The sequence below is a fragment of the Ammodytes marinus genome (assembly GCF_949987685.1).
Source record: "Ammodytes marinus genome assembly, chromosome: 16".
In the NCBI taxonomy this organism is placed as follows: Eukaryota; Metazoa; Chordata; class Actinopteri; order Uranoscopiformes; family Ammodytidae; genus Ammodytes; species Ammodytes marinus.
Genome location: NC_137220.1, coordinates 24,841,198 through 24,863,582, shown reverse-complemented (window position 1 = coordinate 24,863,582; position 22,385 = coordinate 24,841,198). Strand labels below are relative to the sequence as shown.

General features: G+C 41.1%; 2 protein-coding genes across 2 annotated transcripts in view; one reads left to right on the top strand and one right to left on the bottom strand.

Annotated features, from left to right (window-relative positions):
- dnaaf5 (dynein axonemal assembly factor 5) overlaps positions 1–9,462 on the bottom strand; it is a 30,369-nt gene extending 20,907 nt beyond the window's left edge. The window contains exons 1-5 of the mRNA XM_080044659.1: positions 8,906–9,462; positions 8,005–8,189; positions 7,717–7,841; positions 6,123–6,241; positions 2–234 (exon numbers count right to left, since the gene is read on the bottom strand). Of these exons, the coding sequence (XP_079900785.1) occupies positions 2–234; positions 6,123–6,241; positions 7,717–7,841; positions 8,005–8,189; positions 8,906–9,443 (1,200 nt within the window). The 5' untranslated portion in view covers positions 9,444–9,462. The remainder of the gene's footprint in view (position 1; positions 235–6,122; positions 6,242–7,716; positions 7,842–8,004; positions 8,190–8,905) is intronic.
- Positions 9,463–10,464: 1,002 nt separating this feature from the next.
- Positions 10,465–22,385, top strand: part of prkar1b (protein kinase, cAMP-dependent, regulatory, type I, beta) — a 69,322-nt gene continuing 57,401 nt past the window's right edge. The window contains exons 1-2 of the mRNA XM_080044151.1: positions 10,465–10,520; positions 12,441–12,631. Of these exons, the coding sequence (XP_079900277.1) occupies positions 12,455–12,631 (177 nt within the window). The 5' untranslated portion in view covers positions 10,465–10,520; positions 12,441–12,454. The remainder of the gene's footprint in view (positions 10,521–12,440; positions 12,632–22,385) is intronic.

The following is a 22,385-nucleotide window of genomic DNA, read 5'->3' as shown; positions in this document are numbered from 1 at the left end:
CGTTGCTGACCACGTCGTTCTCTGCGTCAGTGCAGGCGTGGTAGAGGGTGGCCAGGAGCGGCTGCATGTGCTGGACACTGTGCTCCTCTGAATGGAGCAGCAGCACAGCCAGCAGCTGAGAGGTCCTGACCCGCGTGGGCACCAGCCAGTCCGTCACATCGTTGGTGATGGCCGGCACCAGCCTGCCCAGGTTCCTCACCACCAGCTCTCTGCAGCCCAGCCCGGGACGCTCCACTGCAGGGGGACATGGAGAGCATTCACCTATCAAACTCTCCTACTGTTAGACATGTTACTTTGTTTTACTGAATGTCAATGATGAACAACCTCCAAGACATGGGCATGTTGGTGATTTATAAATATCCATACAGCTAAGTATGCACTTTGTTTATGAAAGCTGAAACTGCAACGTATTGTTCTGGCTTAATAAGCTTTTCTGTCTGTCTGTCTGTCTGTCTGTCTGACTACAATTTATAATTCAAATAGTAGGGGTTATCTTTCTTCACTTTTATCCCAAACGTGTCTATTTGGCATGAACAAAAAACATGTTGCCGAAGCAGTTCACAGAAATTCACATTACCTATACATTAAATGTATCGATGCAGTCAATTATTTGATTGCCGCACAATCTCTGACAATACTATGTACTGTATCTATCCACAGTATGTATCCATCTACCGGTATATATCTCCATCTGTCTACCTATGGAACAATACAGATCACTTCATCAAAGGTATTTAAAATGTCTGCTGACAGGCTTCAACTCATACCCAACACAAGGGACTTGAAGCAAGTGAAACATATTCTGGAATAACCCTCTATATCATTTTCATTTCATTTCATTCATTTTCCTTTATTTAACCTCGAAAGATCAATTGAGGGGTGACCCTCTTTTACAATGACGTCGAGTTTGTACATATACACAATATACAATGAGAATACATAACAAGTTTACACACACACACACACACACACAGACAACAACAATTTAAAACATTCAGATCAATTGAATGAGAGACATAATAGCCTAATTAAAACAGTTACAAGTGTAGAGGGGCTGATTCAAAATAATAATTTTAAATTGGTTAACAGTTATGAGTGTATTTATTTTAATTGTATGTTGTAGGCTGTTCCAGGAGTCAGGGGCACTATGGCTAAAAGCGGATTTACCAAGCTCAGACCGGGCATAGGGGACATATAACATGAGCATGTCAGTTGAGCGGGTTTGATAAAGCCCATCTGAAATAAGCAGCATTTCTGTCAAATATAGTGGTAGCTTTCCAGTCAGAGCTTTATATATAAAAATATGCCAATGTGCATCACGTCTCTCCTTAAGGGAGGACCACCCAACCTTTTCATATAAAACACAATGGTGTGTATCATAAGCATCTCCTGTAATGAATCTCAAAGCAGAGTGAAATACAGAGTCTAGGAGTTTAAGGCATGAACGAGATGCATGCCGATAAACCACATCACCGTAATCAAGGACAGACATAAAAACTGCCTCAATAATCCTTTTCCTACTGAACAACGGGAAGGTGGCTTTATTCCTATAAAAATAGCCAATCTTTTGTCGGAGACGACAGACAAGATTTTTTATGTGAAATGTAAAAGAGAGTTTTTCATCTATCCAGATGCCAAGATATTTATATTCAGTGACTCTTTCAATATGAGATCCATTATTTGTGTGAATAATAAGATCATTAAAATGTGTAATTCTTGCTCTGGAAAAGCACATATATTTTGTTTTTTCTATATTAAGGACAAGCCTGAGATCCACTAGACAGTTCTGCAGGGTGTTAAAAGAGCTCTGTAGGTTCTGAACAGATTGTTGCACTGAATCAGAAATGCAATACAGTACAGTGTCGTCAGCATACAAATGGGCATGGCAGTTTTGTAGTGATGAAACAATGTTATTGATGTAAATTGTGAATAGGACTGGACCTAAAATTGAGCCCTGCGGAACACCATTTGTAACTGTTAAAAACTCAGATTGGTAGCTTCCCAGCTTAACTGACTGCTGTCTATCAGAGAGATAGTCCCTAAACCAGCTACATGTAGAATAATCAAAACCAATTTCATGCAGCCTCTCTAAAAGCAAATGGTGATCTAAAGTATCAAAAGCTTTTGACAGATCAACAAAAAGTGCTGCACAGTGCATTTTTTTATCGATAGCTGTAACAATGTTGTCTAAGACCAAAGTGACAGCAGATATAGTACTGTGGCCTGCCCTAAAACCAGATTGAAATGGACTCAAAATGGAAGCACTGGATAAAAAGGATTTCAACTGAGTATTAATGACTGATTCTAGAATTTTTGCCAGGCATGGGAGTTTGGAAATTGGCCTGTAATTGTTAAGATCACTTTTGTCACCCCCTTTATGTAATGGAATGACGTGAGCTTTTTTCCAGACTTTAGGAACAATACCAGAAGAGATGGAAAGATTAAAAATATGGGTTATTTGTTTTGATATGATAAGTGCAGAGAGATTTATTGAAAATGGGTCCAAATTGTCCTCTCCCATGTACTTCCTGGGGTTGATGGCAAGAAGCGCATCTACAACAATACTTGTTGGGACTTGAACAAGGCTGAAAAGAGGAGTTTTAGAGACAGGTGGTATGCTATTTTTTTTTCTCGTGGTGGTAGGCGTAGAAGGCGTAGATACTCCATTGTGAAAGAGTTTACCAGCAGCTATAAAGTGTTTATTGAAAGCTAAACCAATTTCTTTCTGATCATTTAAAATATGATCATTTATTTTTAACTGACTGGGAACAGTGCTAGAATTGTTTTTGTTATAATTCACAGCCTTCCAAAATAGTGCAGGGTTGGAGTAGCAGTTTGAAATTAGTTCGAGGTAGTAGTCTGATTTAGCTTTCCTAACCATGGATATGCACCTATTTCTGATTTGTCTGAAAGCAGTCCACTTGGAGTTTTCACCAGAGCGTCTAGCTAGGGACCATGCTTTATTTCTCTCTGCAAATATATCGGACAATTCATTTGTGAACCAGGGGTTTGATCTATTTTTTACTCTGTGCTTTTTAAGGGGTGCATGCTTGTTCAAAATGGAGGAGAAAGTATTGGTGAAAAATTCTAAGGCCAATTCCACATCAGATATTTCACTTGTGAGATGAATGTCACTTTGATAGAGTTCATTTAAAAATGCTTGCTCGTTAAAACCTTTAAAATTACGCTTAATGATGATTTTGGGTTGAGATTTTTTAAGATGAATACTTCTGATACAGGCCACCGGGCAGTGATCACTGATTCCAAGCTCAAAGACACCAGCAGAAACTATTTTATTGCTTTGATTTGATAATATTAAATCGATCAAAGTTGATTTTGCTGGGTTTTTTAGATTTGGTCTTGTGGGCTCAGTTATTATTTGTGTAAGATTTAGGTTGCTACATATTTCTTTAAAAGGTTCAGAGGCACCAGAAAGCCAGTCAATGTTAAAATCACCCATCATAATGACCTCTCTATTTACATATGGAGAGATTAAATGTGCTAGCTCACTCAAGGAGCTATTTACTGCTGAAGGGGGCCTGTACACACCAATTACAACAAAACAATCATTGGATGATAAAGACAATTCCAAAGCAATAAATTCAAAGCAGCTTCGAACAGAGACAGCATGTAGTAATGATACAGAATAATGTGATTTAACATAGACAGCCACTCCCCCACCCCGTGTGGTCCTGTCTATTCTGAATAAACTATAATCATTTATTGCCACCATAGAGTCATGTGTACTGCTCTTCAACCATGATTCAGTCAGAACCAAGACATCTGGGTCAGCCTGAGATACTAAGATGTTAACATGGTCTAGTTTATTGTGCTGAAGCAAACTTCTTATGTTTAAGTGAAGAAAACCCAAACCCTTTCTTGTTTTGAGGATGTTTGGTGAGTTTAGCTTTGATATGCTCATGTCCAGGTTATCAACAGCGGGGTGGTCCAACACAATTGACCTATTACACATAATAGGTACATTTTTCAAGTTACTTGTAATCCCAAGTGGTCTGTGGCGTGACCTGTAAAATCTATGAGGAGGGATTAATGATGATCTGACAGACTGACATACAGGGATTGGGTGAGTTTTTATAGTAATGGATGTTCCAGGCCTGGAGGGGGCGCTAGATGCATGGGGACTAGTGGTCATGGAGGCTGTGTCACGTGAGCTAACTACCTCTTGACTGACCAGGTGTGGAGATAGTCAATCATGCTGGACAGAGTTTGCAAGAGGAGTGACGCTAGGAACCGATTTTATTGTTAAGAGCATATTGCTGGCCAGAAGATGTTTCCCTTGTTTGTTTAAATGCAAACCATCGCTGGCAAAGAAAGACGGTCTGTTCCAGAAAACGTTAAAATTGTCGACAAAGGGAATGCCCATGGAGAGACAATACTGTTTGAGCCAAACATGAAGTTGGCGTGCGCGGCTGAATTTGATGTCACCAAATCGAGGGGAAGGCATGGGACCAGAGACGATACATTGTTTCCCAGCGGTCAAGACGGAATCGATTAGGGCTTTAAAATCAGTTTTAAGACTTTCTGACTTTTCTGACTTAAGGTCATTTGAGCCGATATGTGTCACGACCATAGATGCAGCGGGATTACTGTGGATAATGTGTGGTAGCACTGAGTTGATGTGGGATACCTGGGCACCGGGATAGCAGAAGGTCAAATCCAGTCTCTCTCTATCTCTCCCTCTCTCTATCTCTCTCTGCCCCACCTTCTTCTGCTTCTCCTAAAGGCACACTAGTGAGAGAGGAAGAGCAGACTAAAGGAATAGAGAGATAAATCAGAGAAACACACCGGGACAAGACAAAACAAGCCCCATTCTGGTTGTCTTTCACGGTCTGACAGTGACCTCTCACACTGGGAGGCCCGGCAGATTTACGATGGAAAGAAAGACAGACAAAGACAAAAGAGTTGGAGAGAGAGAGAGAGAGAGAGCCTCGTCCTTTCCTGTCCCCAGGCAGAGGCCACACTGTCACATGGGTAGCTGTGGGACACGTATATGAGCACTAACCAAGATACAAAGCCTCAGAACGTACACACACTCTGCCTGGCCCTACTGGCAAGCCATGGTGACACCGTTCAGGTTCACACTCATTCCTGCCCCCCCCCCCACCCCCTCAAGGCAGACACTTATCTTTCCAAGCCAGTGCCTGCCCTGAAAACTAAGCTCTCATACGCAACATACGTTTTAATGTATGTATTAACCTTGGACAGCTGTACTAAAGACAGATGATTTACTGCAGAAGGGTAAAGCGATTTTATTCACATTTAAAATGTAGATGAGCTTTTCACGGGGCTAGGCAGGTGTTTTATTATGCATGGGGAGAGCCAGTGAAGCCAACACACATGGACACTTTGTAACACTGGAATTCAGACACAACCGCGTGCATTATCACCTCAATGAATCCTTCAATAAGATAAGCCAAAAGATTATCTTACAGGATGTAAGTGAGCCTGAGCTGAAAGACTCGAGCATAAGCTGGTTCCCAAGGAGTTTTCTTCTTGGTTTATTTCTTCTAGAAAAGAATGAGGTCTGTCCAAACAGTCCAGTCCTTCCATGAACAGAGTGCAATATGCTGTTTCTTCCTCACTTTTCTCTTGACAAATAGCAACAATGGATGCTGTGTGAGTGCGAGTGTGTGTGAGTGTGTGTGTGTGTGTGTGTGTGTGTGCATGCGTGTGTGTAAGTGACTGAGTAAGTGAGTGAGTGAGTGAGTGAGTGAGTGAGTGAGTGAGTGAGTGAGTGCGTGCTGCAGATGTTGTTTATAGACAGCCCCGATTTTTTTGTAGCACTTGTGTATGCTGATTTCCCTTTAGGCCACTATGCATGCCAAATAAAAATTCACTGGATACTTAGTAGGGCTAAGTTTCATCACTTTAAACCCAAACGTGTCTATATACATTTCATTAGAGTATGAAGGGCCATTTTTAAGATCTTTAAGACTGATAGATGAAAGACAACTTTTAGAGCCTTCAGTTTAGCTCCTGCTATGCCAGCGTCTCACACAGTATTTCAATTATTAGACTTCTCCTTCAACTGAGCCAGCGGAAAGTGTTATAACTAGGGAAACAACTGCTGGATATAATAAAGCCTGCAACATGTGACTGACCTCCTGTTGGATAGAAGGCAGGTGGGGAGAGGAGAAAGTCCATCTTGTCCTTGATGTCTTCTTCATTCTCCTTCTCCCACTGGGCGCCTACCTGCTTCCATAAATCAGCTGCTAGAAGCCTGCAGGAGGGAAGTGGAGAATTAGATCATTTTCCAAAATAACCACGATGTCACTGTCGTCAACATTAGCCTCTGTATTTCACAAACCTGTTTACTGTATTAGGTAGATATTACCGAGGCCGGCGCCAGCCAGGGGCAAGGGTGGGCCGTGCCCACCCAAATGTGCGTCTTGCCCACCCAATCAAAACTTAAGAATATTTTTATTTTCTTATTTTTTCAGCCAATTAAAATATGTGTATTTACTATATCAGGACCATTCCTAGCTTCTGATTGGGTGGGCACGGCGACAGCCCGCCTCTGCTTTTCTATGGTCAACCGTCAATCACGTCCACAGAGCGCAGTCTCTCCTTTGCAAAAGCAGTTAGAACACTACCGCTACCTTCTTTTTCACATGTTAACCTGTTCTTTCGGTTAGTAAATGCTGTGCGCAAAAGCTCATTCACTTCCTACTTTATCCAAACCGACTTACAAAACGTTCTGTGTAATGTATCGGTTATTTAAGCCTGTAAACAAGCCCAGTGCTGCTTCCGCCTCTCACGATGCTGCTGCATCAGCAGGGCACTGTATGTGAACGTTACTGTCCGCGAGCTCGGCCCATCAGCAAGTGCTCCCCTAAAGCTTTCTCTTCTATCGGCTCAGGCTGCCTACTGTTAACATTGCCTATGGGTTTTCTGTTTGATGCAAGGTGCGATTAAAAAAAAAAACATAATAAAGGGTGATATTTATAAAAACTTTTTAATTCATGAAAAATTTGGAAACAAAACATGAAGAAATAAATCTCCCACACGCAACAATCAAAGTCGATTGCCTATTGTGTTCAACAGTAAAAAAAAAAGTAAATTAGATTTGTTTTTCCTTGAAATTTTACTACTTAAGTCTGGAAAAAATTCCTTAATATCAGTATTTCTGCCAGCTGCAGTAGATTTTCAATTCAGAGATGCTGTGATATTTCATCAAGTTCTGAGGTGTCTTTGTGAAGGTTCTGAAGGTGCAAATTATTCTGTATATTTTATCTATTCATTTTCTAAATATACTTCTGCTCTTCATAGAAGGTGGCTGATATGGAAAGCTTCTAGTAGCAGTGTTATCATGGTAACCCCCCTTCAGCAGCGATGTGTCTAAAAACTAACATTACAGTTACTGTAATGTTACAGAGAAGAAGGGCAAAAACTTTCTGCTCGCGCGCTCGCATCTTCGGTATCTCTGCCCACCAACAATTTCTACCAGCCCACCCTAATCTAACTGTCTAGAACCGGGCCTGGATATTACTTCTACTTTTTATAGATTTATGCTTTTATTAGACAGTTAGAAATAGAGATGAAATGGGGCAGAGAGGTGAATTACATGCAGAGAACGGCCACAGGCCAGATTCTAACACGTGGTCTGCTGCTTCTGAGCCTCTATTAGGGGGCGCAAATTTGGATAAACTATATAGTATATTACATATTATTGTGTTACAATATACTGTTGTTTACCTTATTTCTGGGATCTCATCAGTGATACTGCTCAGCAGGAGTGGGATTAGCTTGTGGAAGTAAGAGTATCGGTCTCTCAGGTGCAGTAGCCAATAACCAACCACTACAGTCACAGACCTTCTCACCTGAAACAAAACAGGAAAAGACACAGACAGAAATAAGCATGTTTCGCTCAGAGTAGAAGATTTGATCTCTCAACCATGACTAACCCACTTTGATTTTGAAGACAGGCGTAGGTGAATAGCTAAATAAGCAGTAAGTGTAATGCAAAGTTGATTTAAACTGAACCTGTGGCGAGTCATCGAACAGTCTCTGGGCCAGGTGAGAGAGCACATCATCCACGTTCTTCCCAGTGCCATGCTGGATCACAGCCCCGGTGGCTTCGATGACGGACACTCGTACCCGCGAGTGCTGATGAGCAATGGTCTGCATGAGGGGAGGGACCAGACTCTCAGCCTGCATGTGAAAGTGCTCTGAAGAAGAAGAGGTGATATGCACTTCAGTCCATCCATTCAGTTCAGCATTGATAAGACATCAATATTGAGATATGTGACTACTAGCTATACAAAGATATTGCTATGTTTTTGTGGTTTCAAATGCTTAATTAAACATGCCAAAACGCTCTTCATTTAAAAAGGAAAAAAATATATATATACTAATTAAAAATATTAAACTAGTGATGCAGACCATCTTGAGGCTTGCAATACATTCTGCAAAACATATTTTAAGTGGATTTTTACCTGACAAGTTTTCTGAAAATTATTCAGATAAGACAAAGTAACTCGCTATAGCCATACATCATATATAATTGCAACTGGGGATAGTGGCTCAAAAGTTGATTGTTGTCAAAGATTGGTAACTGCTGGACTAAATGATTAAAAGAGAAAATTATAACAGATTACATTTCTAATATTTCTTTAGTTTCAGCCCTAATTGACAAGTGATGGAAGCAAAATAACTGGAATTCACATATTGCACCTTTAATGATTGATATTGAGAAACAAATCGATCGTTTCCCTGAAATAACAGACCCTAATAATTATCCATTTTTGCCCTGTGTACCGATGGTACTGTATACAGGGCAGGCACATGCGCAGTGCAGGTTTCATCGCAAACATTTCCTCGTGCCTCGAAACCATGACAACCGACTTTTTCCAACAACAGAGGAACAGATAAACTTTCTACAAACCTGGCAAACACTTTGCTAGATTAACGGTGCATTTGCAGCTTTCTCGTTTGACATCTGGGAAAGGGTCGACAATGGTTCTCTGCAGGATGTTGATCATTTCGTTCAGGTACGGCGCTAAATGCTTCCCGCACACCTCCAGCGTCAGAGTCAACATTTCCACGGCGGACAGACGAAGCTCCTCCGCCGGCTCTAGGATCTCCTTCTCCCCGAGCCTCTGAGCCAGACACGGCATGAGATAAGGTAGCGACTCTTCCGGGTTGGGAACACAACGAATGAACTCTGTCAACGTCGAAATCGCCGTTTCTCGGCATCTTTCCATCGGGTCTGACAGACATTTGAGGAGAGGCTTGAGGAGGGCAGTGAAAACCTCCTGTAACACGCTGCTGGAAAGTCCTTTATCTACGGTCTCCCTCTTGATAAACTCGATAGCTCTCTTTCTCGTCGACTTGTTGTCTTCATTGAGACAGTTTAAATGTCTGGCGAGTCCTCTTAAAACATCAGAAGCAGCATGCTCGTCTCCAGCCGCCATCGCTGCCATCTTGACTAGTCGTTATGGCAACCGGCAGCTGCACGACAACACGAACGGCTGCTTTACGACAGCGTCCTATTCAAAATCTCAAAACTTTATTCGCAGTCACAACCTCTCCTCTTGTTCCAAACTCCCTGTTCTTTGAAGCATACATGTTCTTATTGATGTGGACAAAAATGATTTTAAACGAGATATCCAAACACTCATTAAAAAACGTTTCATTTAACGCCAACAATTCTAAATAATGACAATAATTCATTATAATGATGATATTAAAACATCCTGTGCAATGAGGCTTTGACTTTCATTTAATACAATTTAAATTAATATAATGTAACAGACTAAATCAAACATGAAAAACATGAAATATCCACACAATTAAACTTAAAATTTCCCTTTTTTGTTATTATTATTTTTACAGCTTCCTTTCAGTTCCTATAATAATAATAATATATATTTAAATTCGACTTCTTTGAATCCAACATAATAATTTAAAGAAAGGATTCCCGATTTCCCCTTTTATTCTGTAAGTGCAAAAAAAAAAGGCTTTGAATTTACAGCATTTAGCCTAAACTTCAATATTTGGATATACAAGTTTGAAACATACGAGTTTAACTGCTGAATAAAAAAAAATAGGACATTCTAGGCCCAATGGAGGATCTGGTCAGACGTTTGTGAAGGGGGCTGGTTGGAGGACTTGGATTCATGTCTTCAGCAGGCTATTATAAAATCCTGGCTTTGGTCCTCCGTCAAGAAATGTAAGCAGTCCCAGGCTATCTCTCTAAATGGCATACATCGTCTCTAGGCCTACCAATTTAATAACAATAATTTGTTTTAGGGTGGATGTTCCCTTTAAATATTTATTTTTACCTGCAGGTGGGCTGGCTGGCGCGCGCTCGCTCGCTGCTGCCTCTGCGGTCGAGAAGATGACAGATTGACGTCATCTGGACTGACGCAGAGCGAGCCGTGCAGTGGAGAGGCAGAGTAGCAGCAGCATCAACAGCAGCATCCCCTCTGACTAACGGCAACCTACCAATCTCCCATCAGCAGCGAGGTGTTTTCACTGAGCATCCTCCACAAATAACGGTAGGGACACCAGCGAAAGCACCGACCAGACGTCGTTTTTAACGGACAGATAATAGCGGTTAAGAATACCAGGCCCCTGATAGCGTTTCCTTCGCAGCATTTCCCCTTCGTTATGTTTTGGTTGTCATTGTAAGGTTAGCAAAGCTAGCTGTACTAGCTGCTTATAGAATACACCTGCACAGAGTTTCACCACTAGCTCTACAAAAATGGTAAAATCTAATTTTTGGGAACAGCTTTGCTGCGGTGAATACACTGCAGTGCACTCAGTAGGCATGCCCCAAAGCTATAACGATATAATGATATTAATTTATTATGTAGTATAAAAAAAGTATCGTAGACGTGATTTTTATTTGAGGAAGTGGTACAGGTTAGATAACATGTTAGCTACACCTGCTCAGCTCCCATGCGTGGCTATGAGACACACTGTTATACATAATCTGACATTACCATAGCTGTTATCTGTTGTTATAAACTGCTACATCATTTTCTTTGCCTCCACCTGCTGCTGTGTTAACTTCCACGAATAACATTATATCATAAAGCACCATTTACCAGAAGATCCATGTGCAGTCATCCTCTACACACATACAAACATACTAAGGGCATACATGGGCATTACTTGTGCATGAGGTGTGTACCCTTTTTAAATGTAGTGTTCATGCAATTTTTAGTTAGTGAACCACAACCCTCTTCCCATCTGTTGAGTGACATAACTTTACAAATATAATGTCAACCAAATAGGAGAGGGTAACAAGGGTAAAATCCTCTATCCTGGGATATGTGAATTAGTATTGTAATATTAATGTATACTATACACAACAGATACAATGGGTAGACAGTGGTGTAAGCAAAAACAGTTGACAGTTTACTTTTAACCATTTATATATCGTGCAGTATATTTTCCGGCCTTTACTCAGAAAAACGGCGTTGGTAGTGGGTTGATGAAAGAAGACGCAGTTTGAGGCAGATGAGGAGGTCTTCAGGAACAATTCTTTTGTTTACAACAAAACTCATCCTGCAGTCAAAACGAAGCCAATAAAAAGTTAAAGTGTTTGTAGCCAAAAAACTAATAGAGGTACATGCCTAAAACCAAAAGCTATGAAAAGTTCCTGTACCCTAAAAGACCCGATTTTTGCAGAATTGTGGCTGCTTTTAACCCTAACCAGCTCCACCCTAATGGTCAGAGGGCAACCTCTGGCCCCCAGAGGACATCCTGAGTTTAGTCATCACCTAGAGTCGATATGTCACGTTGGCCAAGAAGTCTGATTCAGCAACTTTTAAGACAATGCTGCTGATGATGATGGCCAGGGTCAATAAACTACTGTTAACTCTTAGCCAGACTGTCTGTGATTAACTCACAAGACAGTCACCTTTGTGTGAAATTTGAATGATCTACAGGTCAGCCTTGAGCAGCTGACATCCCTGACTTTGCCCCCTGCCAGATGAGGCTAACTGTCTTTGTCTCCTCTGTAGCAGTAGACCTTAATATAAAATGTATAGTAACATAATACACTACAATCGCCATTTTGCCCTATAACCGCGGTACCAATTTTATTCTTGGTGTTTATAAAATGATCTATCTCCTTCAACTATGAAAGGTCACATAGGCCTACTCGTACAACAATTAACATCATCATCATACACCCTGTCTTGCAGTTCATGTCATGAGGCCCTATAGAAGAAAATATAAGCGAAAGGGTTTGATTTGTACCAACTCCTTCCCACAATTCATTGCCCATCCACCTCTCCCGACTTTCCTCATACAACATGCACTGCATTTTGCCCCACTCCCGTCTCTGTTTCCCTCAACCCTGGTCTCGCCTGCTGCTGCTACCCAGTTATACCCCCCCCCCCCTTCTCTGTTCTCCCCCTCCCTCCCCTCCTCTCATGGTCCACCCCTGTTTTCTCCCACTGCCACAGAGATAAAAGATAAGATGGCCACCTCCTCCTCCTCCACTCTGGAAGAAGACGAGAGCTTGAAGGGCTGCGAGGTTTTCGTGCAGAAGCACAACATCCAGCAGATCCTCAAAGAGTGCATTGTGAACCTGTGCATCGCTAAGCCTGAGCGGCCTATGAAGTTCCTGAGGGAGCACTTTGAAAAGCTGGAGAAGGTTGGTGACGATAAGAAAAGTTTTGTGTTCAGTATATGACGCAGGTTTCTGTGTCGGTGATGTAAGGCTTTGTGTTTTGGCTGGGAAATCTTGTGTGGTGATCTTGAAGTTGTTTATGTACTTTGAATGTGAATATATGTGACCTGAATGTTCATTGCAGGGTGTGCAGGTTACAAAGTATAGTGAGGTTGTGTCAGATTTCTTAGATATTAATATTCTCTCACCATGTATGGTATTGTTACACAAACTATGCAAATGAGATCATCTTTCAATTATATGAGTTTTTTTCTATTATAGACTCAGTTACAAGGTGGAATACTGTTTGTAAGTTGTGGATACTTTTGTGTGTGTGTGTGTAAAAATACACATCTCATCCATTGTGCTGGTAATTCACGTTTAGCGCGTGCTGTACACAATTCCCTTTTAGTTGAATTTTTTTGTTTAACAGCGTCAAATGTGAGCGAGCAAAGCCCATCCGCGTTAGTTTCTCTGTTCAACAACAACAAAAAACAAAAACGGACTGTTCTCAAACTGAGTTATAACAGAGCATTCATTTTTCATCCTATAATAGGAGAATCCATTAGGGAATGTCAAAGGAGCATCCATAAAAGGCCAGTGTCCTCTTTTGCAGGCTCGGGGAACAGACTATTTTGTATCGGCCTGTCTGCCTCTCTATCTGTCGTTATACAGGCTACCAGCTACAGAGAGGAGAGAAGGCTTTTTCGAGAAGAGGAAAAAGAAAGATTCTTAACGATAGGAAAAAGTTCAAATGGGGGCAACCACTGTGGCACATTCCCCTTGGCCAGCAAACAACCTGAATGCTCAGAGAGCATTTTTCCCCGACTCCTGCTGTATTTATTTGGTGCTTTTTTGAGCTATACAGTAACTGCTAGGAGTCTGACCATAGACTTGAAGATCTTAAAGCTTCTAAGTGGAGAAAACATCGCCTAGATTTCCAGGTTTATTTCAGCCTTTTATAACGTATGACAAGGTATACAGATACATTTCTACAGTGCCTTCTAATTGCAAATTAAGTAGCGTAGTGTCCTCTCCAAAACAGTGTGTCCAGGATTTGGCCAAAAATGGATGTTCTTTACCAATGTTTGGCTTTGATCAAGCCAAGGGGCAAATTGTAGTTGTGCTCATGAGTGGATCACAAGTTCACAATCGGTTTGCTTTAAACAATGGGCTCTAGTCTTCCACTGGTGTTACATAGATGTCACAGAGGTGCGTGATGTGGAGCTGCAGGCTGTTAAAGTCAGCCTGAGGAGAGTTTGAGATTTGTATAAGAAGTCTGAAACAAGAGCAGTGACTGTGAAGAGAGATCAGATAGAGCCGGGCTGAAAGCTCACCACCCCGACGTCCCGAGGAGGCACTCCATCCTTAGCTGCATTGACGTGGGTGAATTCGCAATCATGTGAGAGTCAACTGATTTGATTAAGGCTTGAACATGAAAATGATGCTTGAGTTTGCACAATGCATGTTTTTCTTTAAAATCAAATGCATGTTAAGTTGTGCCCTTGAGCCCGTTAGCTGTATTCTTAAGCCTGTTACATACTCCGCGAGAAGAAAGAAGAAAGTTCTCGGTGACAGAGCTGCGAGAAGTTCTTTCTGGTCTGACATTACATACTTCACGAGAACTCAACTGCCGAACTCCTCACCGCGGCGCATTGTTACCATGGTAATTGACTCAGTAGCGCCAGCTGATTTCACTTCCCTTTCCTCATTGACTTCAGACTGACCAATCACACAATAGTTCTCGGACAAGCTGCGAGAAGAAAGTTCGGCCCGGGTGATGTGTCGAGAACAAGCTGCGAGAACAGCTAAACAAGACCTGAGAGAACAAAATGACGTAATTTTCTTCTCTCAGCTCTGTCACCGAGAACTTTGTTCTTTCTTCTCGCGGAGTATGTAGCAGCCTTTAAAGGTGCTCCAAGGAACTTTCAGTTTGTGTTCATTCTTGCACCCCCCCTTTGGAAGTGGAAGTGTTTTTAACCACGCCAGCTGTTGTGCCTGGGTGAGCGTACCCATGACAAAGACATAAAGAAAAACTATTTAAAAATTGCAATCTTTGCACTGATGGTCTCGTTTGCTGTTACATGTCATTAATGATCGTCAGTGGAAAAATTAGATTTTTTTTTCAGAAATATTTAGTAGTTCCTTGTAGCACCTTTAAGGTATTTATATTTATTGATTAATTTCCCTGTTTTTTTATTCATCCAGAAAGAGCATCAAACTTTATTTACAATAGTCTGCACTTACAACATAACACATGGACCTTAAAGCTCTTTATGTTAGGAAAATACATACATACAAATACATACACGACAATACATAGTTTTTATTGTATGAAGATTTTATAGTTCTCTATATGTTCTGTCATTTGAAATTGAGTGTCGAAATGTGCTGATGTTCTTGTTGAGAAGGGAATATGTAAGAGCGTATATTAAAGGATATATATTACATGATCTAAATAGCTGGCATATGTTATTAGTCTATAGTACACAGCTGGGCAAGGATACGTACATTGTCCCTAGTGTGACATGGTCCACTCTGCACTACATATCCTTCACATCCGGCACAAGTGTCACACCATCGTCACTCCTGCTACTTTAAAATAGCATTTAATCTGCCCCATCTCCGCACCTGCGACCACCTGTAGGCTCTGATTATAGTGTCCTCTGAGGAGGGGTAAAAGAAATGGTTGTCGTCACTATTAAATCTCCACCTGCGGCTGGCTAAGTGCCTGAATCCCCAAACATCAAACACTGTCATTTATAAAGCAATAGTCTGACCGCTTACATGATCGCAAAAGCCAACAGCTCCACATATTATTTCTGTTTTATATGACAGGAGCATTACTTACAGAAAAACAACTATATATCAATGAACACTACATTACACTAGTGAATCTCTGTGCAATTGTTAAGGAGTCTAATGTGTAGAAACAGCACGCCTTTTCTCCTATAGCATGTACCAGTGTTTAAAACAATGAAAGATACCCATACTCTTTCACTGTCAAAACAGACACCTAATTCATACTAGAGGCATCTTACACTTACACTATCAGTGTGGGTGTGCACATGTTCATGATGACACTAATAAGTGGGGCAGTGCTACAAAATTGGTACAGATATTGTGATATTTATTTTTGTTATATCTGCATAGTTTTTCCAGGTTTCCAGTTTTCCTTGCTCAGCCCTACTAATAATGAGGTTATATTTGATGTTTGTGTCCCTTTATAGGTCAAAGTTCAGGATATAAGCAGCATGTTTTAAGGTGGGAAGGATCCAGTGTATTGCTTAAGGAGCAGGGCTTGAACTTTAGCTGTGTTGTTGAACAGTGGTCAGTGAAATCGCCTGGTGCGGTTTCAATAAAAAAAAACTGTGGGCCCTATAGTCAAAACGTCCAAATCTGTGCTTGTGTTGTCAGGGCAGTCATTCGTGCAATTCAAACAGGCCACGTATGTTTTTGTGGCGCCCCAGTTATTCGAGAAACGTATTGTGCTCCTTTCCCCCTGTGCACGCAGGGTAAACGTGAGGACAATGTTTGGCTCAACAAGCCATGTTCATTTAATCTGAATTTAGGACTACAGTTTCCATTTTTTTTTAAAATCTTATTTCTCTAAACGTTGCATTTTTGTTCTAGAGGTTTATCAATGTTCCGAAATCATTCATCTTAATATCTTATAATCTATACAAATGCCAGTGTGGAGAAACAGAGTGTTGTTGAATCAAGGTGTCCCGTCTTGTCTCTCATTCTGTCAGGAAAACGGTTTATCTTCACACAAAGAGATCATACAGAAAACACACTTTTATCGCCCTCATTTCTCCAATCTACTTCACCCTCCATGTTTGTCTGTTCCCCCCCCCTCTCCTCCTTTCCTCCCCTCCCAACCCTTTTCGTCAACACGACGCCCACTAGAGGTGGTCACCTAGGCAACAGCAGAGGATATAGAACGTACCTCCTGTGTTCAATGAGCCCCTTTATTCACCAAGTTTATTCTATCTCTTTCTTTCATCTTTTTTTTCTTCCGTGTGCCTCAGAGATCACCGGGGTATTCTTTTCCCCTCGTTTCCAAGACCTAACCTCATCATCTCATATCAGCACAGGATCCCTTTCATACGCCATGCACCATCTAATCTGCAAAATCTCTTTCCAGGCTGGGTTTTTCTACATCATCTGCTCTCTCTGTCTTGTTCTTTGATGTTGTGTTTTTTTAAGGGTCTTCCTCCACATTCATGATTCCATTTATTTATTTACTTATTTCCCTCGATTTAGTGTCTCCCTTATACTACACTCACTCACACACACACAGACACACACACACACACACACACACACACACACACACACACACACACACACACACACACACACACACACACACACACACACACACACACACACACACACACACTTCAGAGCAAGCCAGTAGTTGGCGGTGACACTTGTAGCCTAGCAGATAGCTCTTCCGCTGCAATTAGGTGCATGTAAACCTTACTGTAACCGAAAAGTAATGCCACTAACGTTCATGAAGCTTTTGGTGTGAGCGCAGGGTGACAAGAGTTGCAAATGCCAAGCTTTCTGTCCTCTCTTTTCACAGCGTAGAACTGGGTGAAAACAGAAGACATGCTTCCAGTGACTGGAGCGCTGCAGGGCTGTGAAGGGGCTGTGTGTCAGCGCTATACCTTTCTGTCAAGTCAACTCACGTTTTCCCAGTGCAATTCTTTTAGTGTGAAGCCGTAGCCTGAATGCTCTGTTTGTATTAACAGTAACTTAACTGCTGCGCGCTACAGTGGTTTTTTAATGTAGAAAGCCGTGTCACAGGCATTAACGGTGGTGACATGAGTTGCTAGAAAAAGCTGGCAAAGCACACCATCTTTCACCAGCCAAAGTAGCTGGTGGTCTTAATAACTTACTACATTTGGCGAGTGTTTTATTTGAGACCTGCACTAGACTCTCCGCTGATCATAGTGATGGTGCAGCGGAGACACCGTGCATGTTGTCTTCTAAACTTCTAACTCGTGTATGGCTATTTGACGGCACATGTAACAGACCTACGCAGGTGAGGAGTGAAGCAGTGATGCCATCGTTACCACAGGAAAGGGCATTGCTATTCACGTGGTGACGCTGGAGTTGCGTTTTGAAAAGATTCCACTCTGGAACCTGGGTTCAAAAGGTTAGGTTTTCAAGACTGCAAACGCTGTTGCCAAACTTCAAATACTTTTGCGTTTGTGTCAATCGTTACTGTGTAAAGTTTCCCTAAATCATCAGTCCGACCAGATTGTTCTAAACTTTAGTTTGGGTCTCATAACGAGTCATGTGTTTTCAGCTGACGTTGTGGATAGGGGAAATGACAGCCGCCTGGCTCCCTTTCATTCTGCCTATTTATGCATGGCATTGTTTGATCGCCTACAGCAGTATCTTCAGATGGGTGTTCTCATTTATCCGTCTCTATTGTCTCATCTCAGTGTGTCATTTCTGATGAGTGAATGTAAGTCTTTAGCACACAGTGAAAAAAAGACTAAATGTTTGTAACGCCTTAGCTACGTTTTTTCAAAGTTTTCTGACAGGACTATTCTTGAACTTGAGGTTTCTCTTTGAATTGATGCACTTTTGTTTACTGTATGTTTGCAGCAAAGCTGCATAGTTCACAATGGACTATCTGTTTCTTCTAATACAAAAGCTTGTTGTAGGAGATTACAGTTCTTGAAGAGGAGATATATTATTAGAGGAATCCATGATAGGGTTTATTGTTGCATACTCTTTGGTCACGATCATGTGAAGATGGTGATGTTAGATGGTCAAATGAATGCTGCCTCTCTCTCCTCCTCCTGTACGGTTCACAGCAGCTATCAACACTCTGTGTGTTCTGTACATAACATACCACCTGCACTGGCAACCCAATGTTCAGCACATGACAGCCGTCACTCCCCTTCTCCATCTGGAAGTGTGTTAAGCTTGGACATGAGTCTTAGCACCATATCTGACTGATCTCAAATCCAAACCTAGGCCCCATTGCAACGATGCTTTGTAATTTTGTGGGATGCTGTCCCACATTCATTTCTTTTAAACAATACTCTGGTGGACAGTTTTCCTTGGCCATAGAACAGTTTTGGAAACTTTCATTCTCAACCATTTTCTGTTAATAGTTGATAATACTAAAAACTGTTTATAAGGTTTATGGATTGTTTTATGTTTGTTTTAATGTGGAGTTCTTCATATGTTACTTTTCAATGTAGTCAGCATAACCAACGATATTTCAATGAACTATTGTATCAGGCATCATAACTGTAATGTAATGGGTAAGTTTATGTGTTGGATGATCCTTAAATCCTTAAATATGTGCATTGACACACCAGTTGGCATACTTTATTATAGAGTATTGTATAGAGACTTTAGTATACAGTATATCAGTTTGTGGTTGTGTGCTGCTGTGTGTTGTTATTCTTGCCAGAATACTCCCTGTCTTCTCTGTGCTTGCAGGGCTGTCATAGGTTTGGCTTGCATGCTTTACTCCTGGCTTTTTACCATTTCATCCTTATCCCTGTCATCCATCATCCTTTCATTCCCCACTCTTTGCAGAGCAGTCATGTTCATTCATTCATTTTCCTTTATTTATTCTCGAAAGATCAATTGAGGGTTACCCTCTTTTACAATGACGTCGAGAATTACACACAATATACAATGAGAATACACAACAAGCTTACAAAGAGACAACAACAATTAAAACATTCAGATCAATTGAATAAAACAGAACAATAGCCTAATTAAAACAGTTACAATTGGAGTGGGGCTGATTCAAAATAATAACTTTAAATTGGTTAACAGTTATGAGTGTATTTATTTTAATTTGATGTTGTAGGCTCATGTACATGCTTATGCTTCTTTGTCACAAGTATCCCATTTTTCACATGTATATACAGTATACTTTACCATTATATTAATCCATTTCCCCAACCCAAACTTGAACTCAACAAAAAACATTCACATTTCATCATCCATTCATTCATTCATTCATTCATTCACTCACTCATTGCGTTTAGAATACATTTGAAACAATACATTTTATTGTGAAAGGCTTTTCAATGTATTAAGTACAAGATATATTTATGAGACTCTCATTTAAACTTAACACGTATAAACTCCCATATGTATAAGTGCTTTCCTTTTAGGTCTGCAGACAAAGCTCCACACTTAAGCTTAAAAGTAGCCTCCAAGGGAAACTCTGCATTTACTGGCAGGGCTGCTAAACTACCTACAGGTTCAGTCAGTGGGAAATAAAAATATTGTTTTCATTATCAATTCATCTATTGTTTATTTCCCACCATTAGATAGATTTGATATTTGATATTAAGTTATTCAGTTGAAAATGTACTTAAATAGCACAACAATATGTTTTTAAACTTTTTCTTAAAACCTGATACAACCGTACACTTTTGAATCTGTGTGCCTCTACTTTGCCTCATTATCTGTATGCATGTAGGCCAACGTTGCAATCGGTTACACAGTTGGTGTCTAGTAGAATTCCATAAAGCATGTCGAGTAAGACACAAGACACGTGTTAACCCTGATGCATCGGCTATGTTTCGTGGACGATCCCATCACATTGCATTATGGGAAGAGTTCCTCACTCTCTCTCTCTCTCTCTCTCTCTCTCTCTCTCTCTCTCTCTCTCTCTCTCTCTCTCTCTCTCTCTCTCTCTCTCTCTCTCTCTCTCTCTGTCTGTCTGTCTGTCTGTCTGTCAGTCTATCAGTCAATCAGCCGCTGTCTCCCGCTCCCCCTGTAAGATGAGAAGCCTTCTCTGTTCTGCCAAGCATTCAGCTGTCACCAGGACCTGTCATAACAAATCCGCCAGTCCCTTCAAAGGCCCAAGATTGACATATTTGTCATGAGGGGTTTGCTTGTTTGTAGAGTCCACTGAGAGCATTAGAGGAGAATTAGGTGTCGCTCTGGATTATCTCCCCTATCTTCTACTTTTACTTTTTGTTTGCTATTCTTTGGCCCCTTCCCTCCTTTTGTTCAGCCCCACAACTATTTAAATCAATCTATGTATATGTGTGTCTATTTGATATGTACGCATCATATCAGCAGCATGGGAACATTTAAATGTTGCAAATGTCAAACAGTACGTCCCATACACAAGGGGTTTGTTGCCCAGTGTAATTGTTTTTTTTCTCAAGCATCTGTGTTCACTCATCACCACCATGCTGGGAGCAGGGTATTCTGTCAAATCAGCCCGGGTTGCGCGCAGTGACCCGGGTCTAAACCTCCTCCCTAACCTACCCTGGGGCCCCTGCAGGTAAAATCGGACCCTGTTTCCTTGGTGGTCCTTCTTTGTCCTCTCTCATCCGCCCATTGCATCCCTCCTCCCTCACCAACTAATCGGTGGGAGAAAAAATGTGCAACGCTTAAGATGTAAAGCACTATAGGGCAGAGACAGTGGATAAAGGCTTCAAGCAAAATATCTTTGCCTGAGCTTTTTAACCTATGTTAAAACACAGCATTGGCAAAGCAGGCAGCATTATTTTTTTTTATTGCAATTAGATTGCAACAACATACAGTTATTTCCTGTATAGTAAACTAGCAAATATTCACATTGTAGACAAAATGACCTATGGAGTGGCAAACGTTTAAATCAATATAAATGTAGAAAAGCTGATGCTAGACTGCATAGCTTAAAATTGAATAATTATGAAGTATGAAAGGGATTTGAAAGTGGAATGATGCATGCAATATGAAAAGCGTTGAGTTATTAGGTTTTGCGAAATTATTGATGTCTAATTGATGACTAATTAATCTAAAGAATTCTCTCTTCAATTGTGTTCGTTAGGTTGGATGGTGCAGTCTTGATAGATGTGAAACTTGTCCTGTCGATTAGCTGAAAATACTCAAAGAACATGAGCAACACTGACGCCTCAATACCAAAAGAACTCCCACTAACATCCTGCCAGCATGGGAGAACTGTGCTTGTGATGTATGGAGCCAGGCTTAGGTGTCAGCTCTGTAGCTGCTGTCATGTTGTAGCAAAGGTTTACTCATGATTAAATGTGGGCGGAAAGGCTGGTCCCCAAAAGTTAGTTATAGTTCTAGAAAAGTGTATGTAATGCCCATACACTGATGGGCAGTGTGTGTGCTAATAGTGTAATGAATACAATTTCTGTTTTTTAAATGGGTAGGTTTTAGCAGATAGTTAGTGTTAGGAGTAGAGACAGAATGTAGCCAATGGAGAGTTACCATTGGCAAGGACTGAAGTGTGTGTGTGTGTGTGTGTGTGTGTGTGTGTGTGTGTGTGTGTGTGTGTGTGTGTGTGTGTGTGTATAAGAGCGTGGGTGTGTGTGTTGCACCCATAAAGAGAGTGAAAATCATTTGGTAGCCAGGAGGTCAGCACTCCACATACACGTAGTCCTAATACAGCAGCGAACCTTCTGTCCATTGTGGTGCTGTAATGGGGTGGAACAAAGTGATGAGTAGAATGTAAGCTCCGCTGGTGGGTCAGCTGTCCATGCTTCATTACCTGTGTGTGTGTGTGTGTGTGTGTGTGTGTGTGTGTGTGCGTGCGTGCGTGTGTGTTTGTGCCACCCCCTTGTTGTTTTTGGTTCACTCGCATACTTTCGGCCCCTGGCAGTGGAGAGTGAAAAAGATACCGGGCTACCTAAGGTAACCACATATGGCTGTTTCCTTTTTCTCTAATTAATATCGAAAAAACGAACGTCATGGAAAATGAGATGTTTTGAAGTATTTACGTACG